The sequence below is a fragment of the Mesocricetus auratus genome, unplaced genomic scaffold (assembly GCF_017639785.1).
Source record: "Mesocricetus auratus isolate SY011 unplaced genomic scaffold, BCM_Maur_2.0 Super-Scaffold_100038, whole genome shotgun sequence".
NCBI lineage: Eukaryota > Metazoa > Chordata > Mammalia > Rodentia > Cricetidae > Mesocricetus > Mesocricetus auratus.
The window spans coordinates 88,926-111,904 of record NW_024429216.1 but is presented as its reverse complement, the minus strand read 5'-3'; the positions used below and the strand labels follow the sequence as shown (position 1 = coordinate 111,904).

The window sequence follows — 22,979 nt, the reverse complement described above, 5'->3', positions numbered from 1 at the left end:
TGCAGTGTTGGAAAAGTATGAATATCTAGTCCCCAAAAAAGGATCCAATGTAATTACCTCTATATTAAGCCTTTCCAGATTTGAGAATTTTTGCTAAAGCACCAGTAATCTTGAAGACATTTCATTTTTCTTTTAAAAAAGATTTACTTATTTATTATGTATACAGAGTTCTGCCTGTGTGGGTCCCTGAAGGCCAGAAAATGGCACCAGCTCTCATTTACAGGTGGTTATGAGCTACCATGTGATTGCTGGGAATTGAACTCAGAACTCTGGAAGGGCAATCAGTTCCCTTAACCACTCAACAATCTCTACAGCCCATTGAAGGCATGTCTTACGGTTGTGTCTCTGTTGTGTATGCATGTAAGAGCCAGATTCACTTGTGAAACCTTACTCTACAATTCTTCCAACTCAGATTTGTAGACAAAGTGTTTTAATGACATGTTGAAGTCAATGTGAAAGACATGTAACTACTTTGATACACACTTTCTGCTTTGCATGCATTGGGATCACATGCTAGTATCTCAAGCCATATTTTTAAGTGAGTGCTGAGGTTCCTACCCAGTCCTCATTATTACAATGTAAGTGCCTCTCTGACTGAGTCATCTTCAAGACTCAGCCTAAGGTTCTTCCCAAATGTCAGTTCCCCAGCCTCTGCCAACATACATATAAATTTAAATACATCCATCCAACCATCAATGCATTTATTTTTCTTTATTCATGCTAATTTAGGGCATTGAATATTCTCCATTCTAAGGATTTTCTTGAGGGTAGTACATTCTCAAGAATAATAAAACCTACAACATCTTCTCAGAACTTCTTTTCAAATGAAATTCACTGTCTTCCTGACTTAGCCATCTCTCACCCCAGGTACTCATTATGACAGGAGGCTTCATGCACTCATGAGTCAGACCCTCCATGAATCTCCCCATGTTTCTTCCACTTCTTCCCACTTCTCTTTCATGGCAAATTGTCCTTGTAGCACCCAGTTTTGAGAAATTGTTCCAAGATCAGTTGAAAGCTCCTCTGCTCCTTGCTTTGCTTTTCTGGCTCAACCAGGAGGTGAACATCTCCCAGAGGGTTTGCAGCTCCTTCTTTGCACAGGAGCCTTTGTCATTTGGGGGAAAGTTGAGCTGTGTACCTGAGGAGTTAGAGATGTCTTGGAATGTCCTCTGCACTGTCTAATTCAAATTCATTTGTTGGTGACTCTGACTTGAAAGCTTCTTTGAGCTGTGAAGACATTTTGCTCAGGATCCTGATAAAGATTCACCTATGGCAGTTCCATATCTGTCTTATGACTTAAGGATCTGTTTCAACAACAGCTATGACAGTGGTGGCACATGTCTTTAGTCCCAGCATTAATTGTATACGTAATGGGTTGCATTATGACTCTGTCATACATGTGTATTATGTACTTGTGACATATTATCCTGCATCATCTGATCTATGTCTCCTTTTCCTGTTTACCAGTTCTTTTCTTGTTCTCAGTAGTGAATGTATTCTGATTTTTTTTTACTTTCTTGTTTCCATATAAAAGGAAACTAAAATTTGTAAGTTGAATTCTGTTCTATCAACTTTCCTACAACATTTTCAGACCAGTGATGATTATTCTTGAAGGGTTGTAGTTTCCATATATAGAAGCAATTCAACAGCATAGAGCTGGAGAGCTGGTTCAGTGCTTAAAGCACGCAGTGAACTTCCAGAGGAAATGAGTTCACCTACCAGTAACCACACCCAGTGGCTGAAACCACCAGTACCTCCAGTTCTCTAATCCGGAATGCTGTTCTTGACTCTGTGGGCAGCAGGATTCCTATGATACAGATACATATTCTGAGGCATACACAGCCACACAAAATAAAAAAAATGTAAAATCTAATCAAGCTTCTCAGGATTGGAGAGATGGCTTGGTGCTTAAGAGCACTGACTGCTCTTATAGAGAATCTAGACCTGGTCTCCAGCATTCACTGTGGCTCAAATTCACCTGCAACTCCAATCCTTAGAGGTTGAAAACTCACTTGTCACCTGTGCAGATATGCATGTGTTGCGCAGACATACATATGGGAAAAATATGAATACACACAAAATACCTCACACACACACCCATTAGAGCTGGCCATTTTTTTTGATTCTTCAAATAAGATCTGACTCCCAAGCATATTTTCTCATTTTTACCTATCGTCATACAGTAATTTGTATACTGTGGTGATTCTACATATATGAAAAATTCCCTTTGTTGAATAGAATATTCTGTAAGAAAATGCTATACCAAAATGGCTAGTGATCAGACTACATGACATAGGAGTCAGTTATAGGACACTCAATATTTACAAAATACATTCTTAGCATTATAAAACAGATTTTAAAATGTCAATATATAAGAAAAGAAAGGCACACAGAGCTCATATAAAACTTGGAAGGAGCTATCGCTTACCACAGTGAACTAAAAATGGCCTAGAAATAGGCTTGATATTAGTGAGGAGAACAAATGGACAAACTATGGGAAAGCATATTTCTAGAAACAAAAATATAATTTCTCCCCATACTATTGGACCTTTGGAGGAGGTCCCAAAAACGAGCCGAAGGGAAGATACCGAGTAAGTGATGACAAATGTGCACACCAGGGTGAGGATAGTTTGGGAGGCTCTGTCCTCAGGTGAGACATTCCGAAAGTGCTGAGCACTGTGGACATGCTTGACTTGTCTCTTATGTCTGTAAAGGATGATTACCATGTAGATACTTGAGCAGGTGATGAGAATAAGACATAGGCCATCAGTGAAGCACACAAAGAACATATATACTAAGGATGTCACATTGCTGGAAGCAATCCATGAGCAATACCCATAACTCACCCAGTTTGTCACATTTTTCTTGTAACTGAGACCTGATACACTTGTTGGTGTGGAGATGTTTAGAAGCAGGTGCACAAGCCAGCTGAGTGAGCAGGAGGGACCGATGTACTTGGTGACTCTGTGTTTATGCTTCATCCACCTGGAGGTTTTAGGGCTTATCGTGATAGTTTGGAAGCTACTCAGTATGCACATGGCATACAGGGACACCCCCCTTGCAATTCGGTAAATATACACTATCAATTTACATCCAGTGTTACCTAGGAAATCCTTAAACTGAAAATGTGCCATCGTCCAAGGAATGCCTTTTGTGATGAGGGACAAGCAGTTGGCAAAAGTCAAATGCTCTATAGTCAGGTCTTTAGGCTTTAAATGTTTCCTATTGACTATCAAAATGACATAATAAAATAGTATTGAGGAATTGCCAAGCATGCCCACTGTAGTCTGGGAGAAGAGAAAAATTCCTATTGCTAAGTTTGCAGGAGCCATTTTCATACCTTTTATAAAGGCAAATAAATTAATTCCAGTCAGCATACCCTGGGAATACATTATGAGTATGCATATTTTCTTGAAGTTAGATTAAATAAGACATCACTTTATTGCATTTATATAGCTCTTACTGAAAAAGAATATTTAAAAGTATTAACTTTATGAAAGTAGGTATTTTCTATTATTACAAAGTAGGTATTTTCTATTATTACAATGGAAAATATTGGATATGTTTAGTAAAGATTTATGTTTTACACAGACGTGTTGGGAGATACCTTTAACTTTAAAACTGAAGAGACAGAGGCAGACAGACCTATGAATTTGTTGCTAATCTGGTCTAGAGAGGCTGTTCCAAGACAGTGATGCCTATATACAGAGAAACCCAATCTGAAAAAACCTAAATAAATAAACAAACAAATAAATAAAAATATTTATGTATTTATAAATATTGATTTTTTGTCAATTTTTAAAGAAAGAATTTTTAAAATACACGTTTTTCGTGAAATAGATTTCAAATTTCACCAAAAGAAACAATAGAAATTATTTGAAAATCATATTTACAATGATTGATTAAACATTCATAGTACTTATGGAATATTTTATTTGAAGACTTCCCTGTTTTTTATCATATGTGTGTTTGTGATCTTGCATATGAGTGTGAATGTCAGGAGAGGCTAGAGGCTTGGATCTCCTACAGCTGGATCTGTAGACAGTTGTGAGCCAAGGGCAGGAGCTATGAAAGGAACACAGACCCAAAGTAACTGTAGTATGCAGTCTTAACCAATGATTCCTCACTCTACCACAAAAAGAATATTTAAAACTAAATTTTAAAGACCTAAAATATAAAACAAATGAGCGATTGGTTTGCAGACTTTGTTAAAATTCTTAAAATCAATTCAAAAAATTTCAAAATGTGTGCAAAATGAGGCTCAATATAACCAATAGTTAAGGAGATGCCTAACAAGGTCGCAATGAGAGATCATCATGTATTGTTTTAATAGGTATAAATAAAACAAATTAATGTATGTGAAGGCAGGAGTTAAAGCTGCTGAATATATGGATGAAAAGAATCATAGTGCAGACAATATAGGAAATTAAAATGTTGTAGAAACTATTCAAATTAGTATTATTATTTAGGAAAATTGAAAAATAACTAACAAGTTCCAATTACTGCATCTCCCATGTGTTGTGTCATCAACTCTTGTTATTCACAAGCAAATGCTGTACAAGGACTGAGAACATGAAATGATACAAAGTTCACAGGCAATGACCAGAGTTGAGAAAGAAGGATAAATGACAGATCTGGCTTTCCTGGCCGTTGTCCTGCTGAGTCTCAGCAGGGTGCAGAAAAAAAGCTATATTTTTTGAAACTCCCAGAGAAAAACATAGGATGTAAGTAAGGGTAAGAAGACTAGTACCATGGGAAATGCATCAAAAACTAATGCATGGGATTACAGGAAATTAAAAGCTTTCTGGGGTTGGATACTGGTGGCGCACGTCTTTAATCCTTGCAGACAGGAAGCAGAGGCCAGCGCGGTCTGCAGAGCAAGTTTCAGGACAGGTTCCAAAACAATGCCGAGAAACTCTGTCTAGAAAAACAAAAAAAAACCAAAGAAAAAAACAGAAATTAGAAAAGAAAAGAGAAAAAGAAAAAAAGAAATGCATACAAAGATTTCTCAATAAAATAAAAATAGGACTACAGTATAACACAGCTAAGTAATTTCTAGTCATTCACCCGAGGATGCTATGTCATACCACAAAGATGCTTGTACATCCTTGCAAGTTGCTGCAGCCACAATAGTAAGGAAATTATGTCCATTCTAGATGTATATCTGCAGGTAATAGAACTGTGGTATTGATACACAGTCGAATTTTGTTCCTCTGTAAAGGGAAATGAAATAGTGAAAATTTCTGGAACTACATGGACTTGCAAAGAATTTAACAAGATGACAGATTTGGGTTGGGGGTCCCATGTTCTTTCCTAAAAAGGGATATTGATTATAATGTCCAAATATATCTAAATGGCTAAAGAAAGTGGTTATGGGCTATTAAACCAGAAAAGAGATCAAAAGATGAAGGGAAAAAAAGAGGTTTTAGAGAATCTAGAGTAGGGTAATAGGACAAATATGTCATTAAAGTGTAAAGGATTATAAAGTATATATAGAGGGGTGAGATGGTGTCAGAGGAATGGAGAAGAGGAGAGTCAAAAGTATATTTCTTTGGGAATGTCACAATGAAATCTAATACTATGTATGCTAATTAAACACAAACTAAATTAAAAAAGATTATGCTTTCCTAGTAAATCTTGTTATTTAATAATGACAGTTTAAGGCCAATGGAGGTCTACTGAGTTACAGGACAGCCAGAGAAACCCTACATTGAAAAACTAAAAACCTATCCAAATCATAAACTAAAAACTAAGAAGAGACATGCAAAAAGAAGTAGAGAAAGGGTGAGGGAGATGGAGATTGAGTTGGAGGCAGAGAGAGAGGTCAACTAAGTTCAGATAGAAGCATGAAAATGAGGTAATATTAGTGATAGAGAAACTCGGTAGTAGCTATGGGAGGAACGGAGTTTACACATCTTAGGGACAATTGGAGACTGTCTACTTTTCCCTGAGTTAGAGACAGCTCCAATTTCATTCAAAAGCCCATTCATGTTCCCACTTCCATAACCAATACCACAGCCCCTTCCCCTAACCTGTCTGTTCTTTGAATCATATCTGCTTGTTTCTATCCTGATTCCTTCCCCCCTCCTAACTTCCTTTATTTTAGTAGAGCTGCTGAATTTCTTAATGTAGATGTTCGGAACCACTAAGATCCAGAGGGGTAATGGAGAAGAAAGTAAGGTGCATTCAAGAGCATGAGCATGGCTTCTCCAAGGATTTCTTTCTAATGACTTGTTCTGGTCACTCACCTCGGGGCTGGATGGCATCGTGATGGGGTGTGTCACCATGAGAGGAGACTGCCATAACTGTGATGACACACTGTCCCTCACTTAAATATTCCTGATCTCCTGCTGTAGACTGGTGATTTTCAGTTCAACTCTAGACACATGACAGCATCTCCACAAGGGTCTGAAGTAACTTTGAAAGACCTGGGTCCTGAGTTCCTGTCAGAAAACAAAACAAAACAAAAAGAGTGAGCACAAGAGAGGCACAAACTGCATGAGCAACTCCAAGGAAGCAATTTGGAATCCCGGTGGAAGCTTTTCAATCAGTCGTTGGAGCACAAGGGGTATGGCAGAGCCCTGCAGAAGGAACAGGGTTCCATTGCTATTAAAGTATAAACAAGTAGCATACCCTTGCCCCTGGAGAGAATTTCCCTATCTTCAAGTGTCCTAGACTATTTTAACATCTCAATACTGCTGTGTTGGAAAGAAACTCAGGACAAATTAACATGCCAAAATACATGCTGGCTACCAGAGTCTCAAAGCATTGCAAGTCCTTCTTAGAATCCTGGCTCCTCTCAGCACTTCTCCCCCACCAAAGCCCGAAGCTTAACCACTTTAGCTCTTGAGTTTCACTTTAATTTCCCCTGCTTTTCTTTCCTATAAACCCAGATATTTTGGCCATGTGCTCCTGGGCTCTTAGTTTTTCTCTGGGTCTTCCATTTCTACATTCTTATCTTCATTCCTTTGGCCCTCTCTTCTAATTCTTCTCTTCTTCTCTTGCACCCCTATCTGTCCTCTTATTTCCCAGTATTTATACCTAGGGCACAAATGGACTTTGGGAGCCCCTTGGATAGATGGTCTCTCAGTCCAGAGCCTAGGCCCTCCCCTAAATGATGTGACAGACTTTGATGATCCCACATGGAAGACCTAACCATCCCTGGAGAGTGGATGGAGAATGGGGTGGGGAATTTGATGGGGGGCATGGTAGGATAGGAGGGAGAGGTAACTGGGATTGCTATGTAAAGTAACATTGTTTCTAAATTAAAGGAATAAGTTAAAACAAAACAAGTCAGAAGAAAATTCCTTAAGATAAAATGGTTAATTAGTTAAATTATTTTAAGAATTCAGAATGTCCAGTTTTCTACTTAGGATTTGAAGCATACATTCTTTTAATGAACAAAAGGGTGGAGAAAACAAAAGAGAAGAAGATACTACAGATTAAAAATGTAAAATAAAGGGGAGATTTGGCTTTGTATGAGATCATATTTGCAGAGAGTATAGAGAATGGGGGCACTCTGCCTATCAGAAAGTAGCCTCCACATAGTGGGAAGTGGGTCCTATTACCCATGAACATCGTTTAAGGGTCATCCTTCCAAATCTAGACTGAGAACCAATGTGCCACACTACATCTATGTCTTCACTCTGTTGTTTCTTGTGTCTTGATATGAAAGGAAAAATGCTCAACTGTTTTATACTGGAACATAATTTGTGTTCTTTGCTGAATGGTTCAGTCTAACTTGTGATTGGGATCAGACTCTGAGCACCCAGTTTATGGATTTATTATGCCTGGGCCTCTTTCTAAATGGATCAATTGTTATTTTCATAGCAAGTTTGTGTTGTTAGCACCATCTACTGGAAGGATTGAGAATTATTTTCAATTCACTTGGCCTTAATATTTTCTTGGAGTAAAAATAAGAACAAATTATATACCATCCTAGAACCTTCATACAGTGACTGATGGAAGCAGAGACAGATACCCACAGCTAAACACTGAACTGAACTCCTGGAACCTAGTGACAGAGATGGAGGAGTGATGAGCAAAGAGGTCAAGACCATGGTGGTGAAACCTACAAAGACAGCTGACTGGAAAAGGGGGAACTCTTGAATCCATACTGATGCCTGAGAGACCAACAGGGCACTGATCTAAGACTCCATGAATGTAGTATCAGTGAGGAGGCCACAGAAATCACTGGAGCCTTGTGTAGTATATCAGTGTTTACCATGGTGTGAGAATGATCTTTGGGAGCCCATTCCAAATAGAGGGATGCTCTCTCATCCTGGACACACAGGGAAGGGCCTAGGTCCTGCCCTGGATGAAATGACAGACTTTTGAGATCCCCCCAAGGAGGGCCTCACCATCCCTGGGGAATGATGTGTGGATGGGGTGAGGGGCTGGTGGAAGGACAAAGGGGGAGGGGGAGCTGGGATTGACATGTGAAACATTCATGTTTCTAATTTAAATGAAAACATATATTGAGGAAAAATTACATGCACAAATTATAAAAAGCTATTTGGAAAAGTGTGGTGGAAACATTTACCATGAATCTTTGAAGGGCTCACTGTATGCAAGGAAGAAGCCTAGTGATGGAAATGTTCAGTGCTGAGCAATGCTCTAGCAACTATTGGAGAAGATTTGCACATTCAAGATTTTGTCGCCAATGGGGGTATAATGACTAAACTCAAAATACTAACCCAGTAATAACAACATACTTACATGCATGCATGCATTCATACATACATACGTATAGACACATTTACTTATACACATATAAACATATATACATATAGGCATGCCATTTATGCCCTACAAATAAAAGCAAACCACTGCAATCAGTTTCCAAAAGAAAATAAATTCTCTCCTGTGGGCAAAGATGCTTTTACAACAGTGTGAAGAACAGCAGAACATCTGGTGAGAGTCTAGAATAATCAGCTTCTCCTGGCGTCAAGTACTGCACATTGCATAGCTGCATAATTAGTCATTTTTAGGTTGCACAGGAGTTGTCGGGTGGACATCAGGATTCCCTCCTTGTCATCATTTAGGCCTTTCTTCATGGACACCTCCTCCATGTCTGTTAAGCACGAGATTACAGTAGAAATAAACTAACATCGAATACGATTTAACCAGTTTAGGTCCATTACCTCCATCTTCACAATTTTTTTTCTCTAACCTGTTTAACCTGATTCTGAAAGTCCACTTGTTTCCCTTCCTACTGCCATTGTGGAATCACTCATTGGAAAACATTTGCCTTTTTGGTAACTATCTATGGATAATATTCCAATACACATCCATTTTCACCCCCTTTTTAATTCCAACTACTTGGAGCACATTTCAAAATTCTGAAAGGGGTCAAAGAAATGACTTAGCATGTAAGAGCCCTTCTTCCTTCCCTCAATCTGGGGATCTGAATTCCACTTGAGGGTCCCCCAAGGTTATAGGAGAAAACTCATTCCCACACAGTGGAGTAACTCAGAGAAAGTATCTTCTGATTACTGTGAGCTTCTCATGTTTGTTACTTTCATAAGGAGGAACTGTCCTCTAACATGAGCTACATTGTTTAACTTTAAGAAGCACTTATGGGTGAGAAAATACTTGGGTGGATAAAGGTGCTTTATGTAGAAATATGATGACCTGAGTTAGGATCTAAAACACAGAGTTAAAACCCAGCTCTAAGGATCATAGTGATGTTTCAGTGGTAAATAGCCTGTACTGTTTTGCAGATGAGCTAAGTTCAGCTGCCAGCACCTACACAGTAGCTCACAACTGCTATAATTTAAGATTCAGAAGATCTGAAGGGCAGAAAAGGGCTCTTTCACACATGTGGTGCATGTATGCACACTCAGAAACACATGCATGAAATATTAAAATAAAAAATTTAAGGGCAGATTCAATAGCAGAGACATCTGTGATACCAGCTTCCTAAGAGGTGTGGAAAATGAAGACAAGAGGTCCTTATGAGCTTACCACATTGCCTGGGTTCAGATTTTATGACAATAATATCTGTCTCAAATAAGTTGGAAAGTAAGGCCCAACAGCCCTACACAGAGTCACTCACTAACATATAGGATACACATGAAACATTTATTTATTTTAAGGGAAATAAGATATCAGACAATATTTAGGCATTTGGAAAACAGCGAACACACTGATCAACTACTCATCTTCTTTACCCTCACATATTGATGGGATGGGACAACATATGGAAGGAGCAACAAAGAACTTAAATGACAAATTTTCACTGGCTGAGTACTAGTTAGACATTACATGCTTCTTCATGTAGACGAGACACTGAGGCAGTAGCCCGGCTAGCCTCTGGTAAGGAACGGACACAGTTCAGTCTGATTTGTGTAATTTCTCAGGTGATAGTGGTATGAGGGTGACTGGTGGAAGCAGGTGTGTGAATCCACTCCTGTGTGAATGCTCTCATGATCCTGCAGATTGGTCCTGTGGCTGAAGTACTATTCACATGTGCTGCTTCTTTCACTTGTGTATGACTTCATGCACACAGAGATCTGAGATTTGAAGAAGCATTTATGTCACTGGGTACAGAAAAATGATCTTCCCATCCTGTGTTTTCTCTGGTCGACTGAGGGAATATAAGGAACCAGAGCAAGGTACAGAGGTAGGCATATTGGCCTGGAAAAAACTGAGGGTCATCTTTGAGGACAAAGTTGCTCTCCAGCTTAATTCCTAGCACCTGGAGGTGCCTTGACTTGCTCTTCTGCCTCCTTAAGGAATTCCCTAAGAAAATCCTTTCTCTTCCATATCAGGATACTGCCCTCTCTGTATAAAGAGAAGGGTTTCCATCTCATTTCCAAGACTATTACCATCATTATTTACTTCAGTAGCATTCTAGGAAGTGGTGCAGATGATTTCTCTGTCTTCAAAAATGTCTGGCCTGGAGAAAAATCACTGGTTATACCTCCATAGGGACATCCTCAGAAGAAGGTGTCCCTTGGAACTCTGACTGGTATCTGGAAGCACCTTCACTTGCCCTTGGGACATTCTGAAAGATTACATTAGAAACAGCACCTCTACAGGATCTGCATGCTGCAATTACTGCACTATGAGAAGGGATTCCATCACAGTTCTGAGAATACTAACCCTGACATTTCATCACTAGTATTCCAGGGAGTGCTGTAGGCATCTTCTCTGTTTTTATGCCATCTGGAAATAAGATAATCTATGAAACTGTGCCTAAGAATGTATCTGCACACAAAAGCACATTGCTGTTCCAGTTCTATGCTACCTGTGGTCAAGGGCCTATGTTGGGGCATCTGCATTGTCTTTTGTTGGAGTTGTTGCTGACTGTTTTTGTTTCAGAAGTTTGATGTCTTCTCTTAAAGACATGTTCTGAGACACATGGGCTTCCTGCTCTTGCATGGAGAAATGGACCTGTAAATCAGGATGCCAGAATACCATTGTCAGGTGATCTAGATGACAGAAAAACCTCCCTTAACCTGTTTACACCAAATAACTAGACTATGTGTTACATCGCCTCTCTACCATCATCTCTAATAGTGCTATCCTGGCATTCAAATGTCTGTTCTCTAATGTCATTATTCACACTGTGCTTGTAAGGGTTGAAGCAGATTTGCAAGTGCTCCTAGGGAAAGGTTAGGTCCTTGTGAGCTCTGCCATAGTGTTTCGATCAACTAGTGAATACATTGAAGGCGGACCATATGAAGTTAGGCTAACCTGTAAAACAGACACTGTCCACTTTAAGAGGGTTACTAATTGTTCCTAGGAAACTCCTCTCCCCAATCCTCTGCCTAGATATTGCAAGCATATCGAAATGGCAATCTTGGGAAAGAGACCAAGACTGGGCAGTACAGGAAGGGGAAGAGAGGGAGTCTGGAGTGCAGATGCCCCAGGAGCCAACGAGAATCCCCTGAAGGGGTCTCCCATCTCTGGAGCCCCTCTTATCCCCTAGATTATGGCTCTGTCCATACTAATAAAGTGACTGGTATTTCCCAATTCCTCATCAACCTTAATTCCTTATTTTCACTCTTTTAGGGACTCTGAGGATCTATAGCTACTACCATGTGCCCAGAACACTTGACCTTTTTACAATGTTTGTCTCGATATTTTCTCTGAATTTGTCAAATGTAAATGAACTAGACATTGTTGATGTATTCATTGCCTGTAAATATTTACATAGCTATTGTACTCATTGTATTTAGTTAGTTGTAGCCTTCTTCTTTTTGTATTAGTCAAAACAGGAGAATTGTGGTGACATTATTTATGATTTCATAAAGCTTGCCTGAGAGTTCAGGATGCAAAGCCAGTCACAAGGTATAGAAGTCAGGCAGCACTGATACACAACTTTAATCCTAGCACTAGGGTGGAATAAAAGGAAGAATAAAGGGTCTCATGAGATAATTAGTCTCCAGCCACACTGAAAAGTAGCAGCATTCTGGGATTACATTCTGATGCTTAGTGGAGATGGAATTGCTACTTCAGTCTGAGGTAGAGGTAAGAGCTAGTTGCTTGTCTGCTTTATTTCTCTGATCTTCAGCTTGAAGTTTGAACTCCAATATCTGTTTTTTGTGTTCTACAGGGAATCCCACATGAATTCAAGGAGAATGAAACAAAATAAGTTTCTGTTACATTTTTTTTGGTTTTACGAGACAGGGTTTCTCTGTATTGTTTTGGAGGCTGTCGGTCCAGCCTGGCCTCGAACTCACAGAGATCTGCCTGCCTCTGCCTCCTGAGTGCTGGGATTAAAGGTGTGTGCCACCACTGCCCGGCTCTGTTACATATTTTTATGAGACTCAGGATATATGAATGAGTGGATCTCGGGTTCTCATGCCTTCTCTTTGGCTGTTTCCTTTTGTTTGACTTTTCCAACTTCCATATGATGGTTTTAGATTATTAAATATTATTTTGTTATATTTGTTGTTGTGTAGTAGAAGATTGTTCTTTCGTAATGACAGAAAGAGTGATTCTGCATGGAAGAGGAGGTGGGGAGAAGCTGGGATTTGTTGAGGGAGTAGAAACTGTAATCATAATATATTATATGAGAATAGAATTTATTTTCCATAATATGTTCAGAAAAGAAACAGTTTTTCTGACATATAATATGATAATAATTTCATTCCTGTCATTGAGTCCATCTGTATAATGCATTGCATTTACTGATGGCCATATATGGAACCATGCCCACATCTTTGTAAAGATCATGATGTTTTTTTATTTTAAATGAATATCAGTTTACTGCAATGAACTCACAAATACAAGCAATAAAGATCAAAAATGAAATAGCCAATCATAACAACACTTGCCCCCACCAACATTTGTACATTTCACTGATCTTCATAGAGTTAGAATCACAACATTGCTTTAGAGTTTTACATTGTCACTGGAAATTACATTTTATGGCCCTTGAAACAAAATTATGACAAAATGGTAGAATAGATAATATAAAATAATCATGCTTACTTCTTTCTTCATTACCCATGGACCCCTTCACCAGGTCATCACTTACTACTTTCTATACCTGCTTTCTTAATGTGATACTAAAGTTATACTTACACTCATTTGCATATATATCTGGGAGCATTATTGGATAGGATCTGCATATAATGGAAAACTTGATTTCTTGAAAAATTTCATTATGAGATGTGTGACCTGGCTTAATATTCTCCCTTATCAATCCATCAACTTTCCTACACATTTTGTAATTTCATCTTTTACTGTTGTCAATATTCCATTTTGCATATGAAAACATATTTTATCATCAAATTGATCTGTTTATTAACATGTATGTGGCCCCATTGTTCTAGTACACAGAGCAGAAATGTCTTTAGGGTATGATATGGAGTTCTCTGTTTCTTTTTAATTTTTTTATTTTAATTTTAAATAGCTTGTTTTACATGTCAATCCCAGTTCCCTCTCCCTTCCCTCCTCCACTTTGGTGAAGCCACCATTATACTAATGCCAAGCCAGGTAAAGACAAAATAACAGAGAAGACATGTATAAGTCAATATCCCTGATGATGCTAAAATTCTCAATAAAATACTAGGAAACAAAATTCAGTATTACACCAAAACCACAGGTCATTTTGAATTGATTTTTGTACAAGGAAAAATACATTGATCCTCTTGTTTTCTTTTATTGATGCAGGCAAGAGCAGTAGTGTTGCAACTAGAGCCTCAGTCACAAGTTCATGGACTATTTCAGTATTTGTGCTGTTATATACTACACAGCCCTGTATGTGAAGTTACCAAGCAAATAAGGTTCTCTGACAGAATGAAAGCCACCTGAATGGCATATTTACTGATGGTTTTTTGATGGAGTCTGTGAACATCGTGTGGGAAAAAGGGAGACTCTCACACCTTCAAGTTGAAGAATACAATTGGCCATATAAAGTAGGATTGGATCATGTAGGCTGCTGATTTAACCAGCTGACAAAACTCTCATATTCATTTCAGCTAATCTTTTTATTGTTTTGTTTTTGTTTTTTATTATTTATTTTTAAATTTAAATTTAAATTAGAAACAAGGTTGCTTCACAAGTCAATTCCAGGTCCCTCTCCGTTTACCTCCCCTCCTCCTGTGCCCTTCCCCAAACCCCCCCAATGTCCCCTCATTTCCCCAGGGAGGGTGAGGCCCTCCATGGTGGTGTCCACAGTCTGTCATTTCATCCAGGGCAGGTCCTAGTCCTTCCCCCAAGAATTCAGGGTAAGAGTCATCTCAAATTGTTGGACAGGAGTCCAAAGTCCATTTGTATACCCGGGATAAATACTGATATACTGCCCAAGGCTCAATAGATTACCTAGGTCTCCTCACTGACACCCACATTCAGGGGGTCTTGATCAGTACCATGATGGGTTCCCAGGCATTAGCCTGGGATTCAAGAGCTAACCCTTGTCAGGTCAGCTGTTTCTGGGCCTTAAACCAGCCCAGTCTTAATCCCTTTGGTCATCAGTCCTCCCTCTCTGTCATTGGCTTTCCTGAGTTCAGCCCAGTGCTTGCTGTGGGAGTCTGCCTCTTCTTCCATCAGCCACTGAATGAAGGTTCTGTTTCCCAGACTCTGGCCATGGGATTGTAGGCTGACACTGCTTCTTTGTTGCGTTTCTATCTGGTATTCCTGCCTAGTGGTGAGAATTGTGTTTTGAAATCTCCCACTATAAGTGTGTGGGGCTTTATATGTGATTTACGTTTTATTAATGTTTCTTTTACAAATGTGGATGCCTTTGTATTTGGGGCATAGATGTTCAGGATAGACACTTCATCTTGGTGATTTAGCCTGTGATGAGTATGTAATGACCTCCTCATTAAGGTGTTTTTAAGGTCATTCTCTTCTGCTTCATTTGCATTAGAATGTTGGAGTCTTGCTAGTGTGGAGTCTCTAGAATCTGTCGGTGTCATATTTGTTTTTCTGTTGTTGAGTGTTTTTGTATTGTCTCTTTCCGATCTCTTCTTCTAGTGGGTGCAGAAAGAGCCCCTTATTGGTCTGGTGGTTAGAGGACCAAAGTTCCCTTTCGGTGGGTGCTAACAAGTCCAATAATCTGGTAGTTTTTCTATTCCTGGTCCTCATTCTTGTTCAGTGGGTGGAGAAGAATAACAGGAATCTGGGATGCTTAGCCTCCTACCTGGTCCCCTGGTCCCTTTGCTGGAAGAGAAGACTTGGTATCTGATGTGCTCCTGCCAGGATGGGAAGCTCTGTGGCTGTCCCCAGTCACTGGAAGGCATGCTGGCATGCGGGGTCTTCTTTACCTGGATCTGCTCGTTTCCTGTTCTCGTTGGTGGAAGAAAAGACCTGGGATCTGGGGTGTTTGACTCTCACCAGGATTGGAAGCTCTGGGTAGTTCCCAGTCAATCCCCAGGCACTGGAATGCAGGCCCAGATGCAGGGCCTGTTTTACCTGGTCCCACTGGACCAGCTGGTCCCGTGGTCTCCTTGTTGGAAGAGAAGACCTGGGAGATTCTGTCCAATTTTGTTAATGAATATTTGCCTTCACAGCCTTAGTATACTGCACACATGGTACAGAAGGTACTGGGTATGTCCTGTGAAAACCAATATTCTTTTTTTTAATTTTTCAGTTTAAATTTAGATACGAAGTAAGGTTGCTTCACAAGTCAGTTCCAGGTCCCTCTTCCTTTCCCTCCCCTCCTCCCGTGCCCTCCCCTAACCCTCCCATTATCCCCTCATTTCCCCAGGGAGGGTGAGGCCCTCCATGGGGGTGTCCATAATCTGTCATTTCATATGAAAACAAATATTCTTATTAGTAAATATTCACTTGGTTTATTTTTAAGAATCGACTGTATATGGCTTGGTGATATTTTGTTTATGATATAATTAATAATGCTTGCCTGAACATTAGAGTTTAAAGGTAGCCACACTTGCTATCCATAGAGGTCAGGCAGTAGTGGTACACACCTCCAATCCCAGAACTAGAGAGGAATAAAATGATGCAGAAGACAGGATCTGAGATACTCTGTGGTGTGGTGAAGAGCAGTGGAGTCTGTGGTTTGATAGATGGCCCCTTTGGTCTGAACATTGGTAGAAGTGAGAACGCTCTAGTGACTAGCCAATTTACTTCTCTAATCTTCAGCCTTATCCCAAATATCTTTCTGTGTTACAAAATGGCAAATAAAAATTTTATGAGGTAATTGCACATATTGTTGATAGTAGTTAAAAGTTTGATTCACATCTATCTTAATTTGACACCGTTGTTGATTTTCATAACTATATGATGTGAACACTGTCAAGATCTGACCTTAGAAACCCTGATGATGAGTGACTTTTTAAATTCAAAAGATGTTTATATGCAGAGTAGGTACAGGAAGGTCAAAAACATGGATAGTGTGACTCCAAAACTGTCACCTCAGTCTGTGATCACAGTGCTATGAGAGCTTTTCTCACACATATTTAATTCTAATATGAACTTTGTGTTCCTCACCTTTCATTTTTCATGTTGCTGTTAGGCAGTTGCAAGCTTTCTGGCAAAAGTTTTAATCTGAAGGGAATATAGAAGTGGTATAGTGATAATGAACACTTGCTGCTGTGGTAGACAACCTTGATTTTTCTCCCCAGCACCAAATCCAGTTCCAGTACGTACTGACATCCTCTTATGGCCACTGAAGGCACTGAATTCCCATAGGGCATACACATACATGCAGGCAACATATTCAGACACACTAAATAAAAATATATAAATAAATAGACCTTTTTAAAAATAAATTTTTATTTCAACATGAACATTCACTCCACAGGGAAATGCCAAGTGCAAATAAATCTCTAAAGGTTGTTTCTACATACAGAGTTCTGAGTGTGATTTGAAATCATAGAAAGTTGTCCCATCTTCCAGATATATTTCACAAGTACAAGATACATCCAGTGTTTATGATTCTAACAGAAATATGATTCTACCACAAATATGCATTGTTACAACTACATTACTTGATAATTCTTATGCTGATTTATCTATTATGAAGAAATTCATGATGTATTAAAACAGAGTAGGTGCACATTAGATAATAAAGTATAATGAGGATAATGTGAAACCTTAAATATTTCCCAATGGGATACAGCGCTAATGTGGATAGAACATAGCTGAGGAGCCCAGCCCATGTCTGCTGGGCACTAGGCAGTGTGTTGTCTTAGCAACAACAAAAAACAGTGAGGGAAGGCATAGAATAGATTCTGCTTAACATTAGAGTAAGACTAACCCAGGGGCTAAGGTCACATGTTTATGGTTGTCACTGCCCAATACTCTATCTTTCATTGTGTGTTACAATTCCAAGTTCAAGAGGGACAGGTTTCTTTTTTTTTCTTTTCTTTTTTGGTTTTTATGAGACAGGGTTTCTCTGTATTGTTTTGGGAGGGACAGGTTTCTAACAGTCATTTTACCACTATACATTCAATACAAAGTTACTACTGCCTCTATAACCAGATGATAAATGTATTGTCACATAGAATACATTTTTATTCCAGAAGCCTATTCACATCCTGCACCTTCCCAGGGTTGTATTCTTCTTATATTTCCATTTTAACGTGACTATGGGCATGAAACCATGGTAAAAGGAAATTTAGTAATAATTCAAAGAAAGCCAATACTTCATGGAGTGTAAGGTGAATTTTCACATTGAATTATTATAATAGTCTTTCAGCACTTCCAAAGATGGCCTGAATAATCCTCGTGTACCCAAGGGGACTGACATTGCAGTGAGGACCAAAAGGAACTGTCACAAGATCAGAAACACTTCTATATTTATCAGTCACTTCTTAGTTATGTTATTAATCTTCTGCTTTCTCTCTGTGTTCCATGGATCTTTTTCTACCCCAAATTCCCATTTCCACACAGTTCTCTTTCCTTTAAAGGTTCTTCTCGTCCAACTGCAATGCACAGTGTTCACCTGACTTCATGCCTCTGCAGAATGGTTGGATCATTTGGCAGTTCCTAACTCATTAAGAAGCAGCTGTAAGAGAGTCTAAGGGCTTCCCTAGAGGTCTGTGACCTCATCTCCCTCCAGATCTAAAATTTTCATTTCACCTGGCAATGAAGTGCTATCTTTGGGAGACAAAATACTTCATGAAACTTATCCAGTTTCTCATAAACAAAGGTACTTAAGACTTTCATGAGAATATCTCCACAGAGACACAGTCTTTTCAGGAGTAACTGAGTTTTTATGATCCACAAAGGCTGATCAATCTCTTGTGAAAAGTGGTAGAAACTTTGAGGTCTATTTCACAACAAAGTTTGGGAAGCTTCTATTTCTCAGTGGACACAGTTTTCACTGACTACTTGATCAGAAATCCAAATAGGGCTTTAAAATAAAAAGATTTATACCACTTAGTACATAAAATGTTTCTATGATTATTTCATGGATGAATATGAGTTGTAGTTCAGTGAATGCCCTATATTTATTATCATTTTCTTTTTTATTATATCTTCCCTCTTCTACTCTGTCTAAATCTCAAGTGCTCAAAGCCAAAGAAAATAAACACTGAGTCTACTGACTGATGCTATTATGCTTAATTCAGGGAACCCTATGCATGCTTGACACCCTTCACTGTGCTGTAATTTTGCCTAGACTAATTTACTGCAGGTTTTATGCATGATTTCTAACAAATAATTTCATATGTGCAAAACCTTTTCCCACAGATCATCTGTCACCTCTGGTTCTTAAATTCTTTTTGCCTCTTTTTCCTTGATGATTGTTGAGTGTTCAGAGGAAAAGGAGTGATATAAATGTAGCATTTTATTGTGAATCTTTCAAAGTCTCTTATGCTAAGCACCTATAATAATAGTGGACCCACATGTTAATCACAATATATTTCTGAAAGAAGCTTTTCCAATAAGGGTTGAGAGATATACTAATCCTAGTATCTTGTATAAAGATAAGAGCATATGATACAGTTCATTAGTATATCCATTTAGCAGAGTAATAATATTATGTTCTTCCCCAGGGTTTATGTACTCTCTATCCACATGGCCTTGTCTCTGATAATATTGCCAGGCATACATTACATCATAAGAAGTGGGCTTTAATGTCAATTAAAATATTTGGTTATGCCAATGGTATTCACTAAATTATCGTACCAGGTTTCTTATTGTTATAACTCTCAGGGTTCACACATGTAGAAGATTTAGGATTACTTTCAGCACTATGAATACTACCCAATAGGGATGAAGCTTCCAGTTGACTTCAGTCTTGATTCCTCATGGTCTATCACTTAAGTATATGGTATCTTCAGGAATAAGGACTTTTCATCTAAAAACCATAGAGGCCTAAACATTATAGGATATTGGAATTGTTTGTGTTTATGTTAAATTTATTTATAAACATTCAAATATCTAATCTTTCCCATTTTTCTAGTAGTCAGCTTAAAAACATAGTCATTCAAATATGAGAACATCTAATGAATTAGGAGTAAAAGGAAAAACATTATATGGCAATTAGAAAGGAGGGTATTAGAATACATTGTATCATGGAGTACAAATTAATTTTAATTTTATAACATTACAAATTTAAGTATGTTATCATTATTGTTGAGATAGAAGAATCCTTGAGTCAGTTCCCATTTCCTCTTAACTGCCTGGAAGCCATAATATTTACACACCACAATTTTGTCAACTTCATTGCCTTTTTCTTCTTATGTTGTTACACAAACACACACACACATTCCTAAATATAAAAATATTACCTCCATAATCCATACACTGTCTTATCATATACAACATGTCAGTGCTGATCAGTTGGTTTTTGTTGACCAACTGGGAGGTTCCTCCCTACGGAGGACTATCTCCCCCAATCTTAACATTCCTTAGTTGTCTGCAGTATTTGTCTATAGCTAATTGATACAAGCTGCAAGATCACAAAGTAATTATACAGCTACCATATCATGAGACAACTCAATAGAAACAAGGATTCTTCTAATGGATTAAACCAGTACAAAATTTCTATTTGTCATTTAAGTCTTGTGAGTGAATTGATTGTGTCTTGGTGTAGATACTTCCTGTTGCATATTTACTTACCACAGTTTAGGACTATCTGATAATTTACTAGGAACAAATTCTCCCATGCATTTGGAGTTTACTGAGTACACTTCCTAGATATGTATAAAACCTCTTCCCCATTAATAGGTCCTAGTTTACTGATTGAGTTTATTAGCCATGCATGAGACCTGTTTCCAGCTATCATGTCCTTCTTCCTTCTGCATTGTAGAGATCTGACTTCCTGCAATTATCCTTACAGACAGCCATTTTGTCAATATTTAGTGCCTAGGCAAAAGCATTCATTCCATCTAAGTCTTTCTCAGATATCCAAGGACATATAATTACTATATGCCCACAATTGTTGATTTATAGCTGTCTAATGGATAGAAAAAAATAAGCATTTTTTGTTTTATCTCATTGGCATATAGAAAAACATTAATCTAAACTAACCCTGCACTAAAAGATTCTGAAATTTCTTGTTCTTGTTTTATTAACTCAATATTTTAGTTCAGAGATTAACTGCTCCCTCCTGTTTCCCCTGAGAAGATAAAGACAAAGGTAATCAGTCCATTTACTCATCCTCAGGGAGAAGTAAACTTTCCTGAAGACCTGTGACACAACTTAGGTCATAGCACTGGAAGGTGCCAGGTTTTGTTCCTTTTGCAAATTAAACTTAGAACCTTTTTGACTTATAACCCTAAACAATTGTTGCTAACAATTTCTCTTAGCAGTTTTAGTTTTTTTGCTGTATGTGGAAATTTTGTCATCCTTGATGACCCTGAGAAATTCAAGACTCCCATTGTATTGTAAAAATAATTACTATTGTAAATGTATCCCCAAGAACTGTGAAAAACCAGAGAAACAGAAAAAAAAGAAAAAAGAAGAAAGATAACAGCAGAAGAATAAAGGAAGGTACAGAGACGCACTTGTGTGTGAATCAATACTTTCTTCCCTCGGATGTTAGTTCCTTCACTTATTTGTAGTTCCTTTATTTCAATGCTGAGCAAAATTTTAAAAGCAAGGCAACTTAAAGATTTTGATAGTTAACAATTCATAAGAATCTATCTTCCATGTTATCATGTCTGTCATTATTAACCCTGTTCAGGCCTTAGGAAACAGAATTTCTAGATGGTACAATCTCCCATCAAACTTCCTGTTTCTCTCTTGAAACCTTTAAAAATATGTTCTTCTTTGACCCCATGCTGTAGATGAAGTTGGAGTGTATAGTTGTATCAGACATCACTGTCCAACACACAGTTAATACTTTTTTTTGTTTTTTTGAGACAGAGTTTCTCTGTATTGTTTTGGAGGCTGTTCTGGAACTTCCTCTCTAGACCAGGCTGGCCTCAAACTCACAGAGATCTTCCTGCCTCTGCCTCCCCAGTACTGGGATTAAAGGCATGTGCTACCAACACCTGGCTCACAGTGAAAACTTTATGGAGATTTGTTATACTGAAAAGTGAATCACACAATTTTTTTACCCATGTATGGTTCATAGATGTTATATAGACACAAAAATATGTATATATGAAAACACAAGCAAAAGTCTCCAGGTGAACAATGCAGACCTATGGAAGCAGCAAGAATATGGCATCTGAAGAGTATGAGGGAAATATGCTTAGTGAATTATATTCTTGTGTCATGACACAGAATAAAATAAACTGCTGTTTGTTCCTCATCATAGCAAAACTCCAGTTACCAACGGTTTTCCTCTCCTTTTCTCATTTGCTTCTGTGTTAACAACTTTTGTCTTTTGTGGGGAATCATTGAGTTTGAACAGTAGAGCTGCCTTGTTCAGGGTGGTGTTCATGGCTCCTGGGGCACTGTGTGTCTTTCACATTCTAAGAAACAAAGGTAGTCCCCCAGACTTTGAAGCATTTGGGCCACGTGGAATCTATGTGTTCCCTAGAATTCAGAGAAAACTGATAAATTGTGGCTTGAAACAATCATTGTATTCTGCAAAAGTCCATTACATTCTGTGTTGCTCAATGTATAAAAAGTCTGATGGTTTGGAAGGAGGAGCAGAACTTCTGTGAAATTACTTGTTGGCAAAAGGAGTTAAACTAGGAAAACATCAGGTCACACAATCCAGAGTTGAAGAGTCAACTTTAACCTTCATCCTCGAAAGTGAAAATCCTGGATCACAGAATTTGTTTCTTAATAGGATGAATAATTCAGCAAGAATTAGAGCAAAGAAGAGATGACAGGACATGAGGAGAGTAAATCATGAGTAGAGAGTAGAGAGGTGTCATGACCACCCTTGACCAGCAAGAATGACGTGGCAACGAGGAATCTTCTTCTCACAGTTTATTCGGGAAGCTTGCTTACAGGGAGTGGCCCCAACTCCAGGAACTCGGGGCTTAATATACTCAGCGATAGCCAATCAACTACACCCAGGTGGCACACTAGGATAGGTTGTCACCAAGCAGATCTAGAAGGGTATGTGACCTTACTCCTAATAAGGAGTTGTTTACTTACTGGGAGCACTCGCTGTCAGGGGGACTGGCGGAATGTGGAAACTGGTGCCATCT

The 22,979-nt window shown here is 38.5% G+C and overlaps 1 protein-coding gene across 1 annotated transcript; it reads right to left on the bottom strand.

Moving 5' to 3' along the window:
• Positions 1 to 2,417: 2,417 nt before the first annotated feature.
• On the bottom strand, positions 2,418 to 3,374 carry LOC101827390 (vomeronasal type-1 receptor 4-like). Its single transcript, XM_005087746.3, has one exon. It carries the CDS (start codon positions 3,336 to 3,338, stop codon positions 2,418 to 2,420), a length of 921 nt encoding a protein of 306 aa, XP_005087803.3. The 5' UTR covers positions 3,339 to 3,374.
• Positions 3,375 to 22,979: the final 19,605 nt, after the last annotated feature.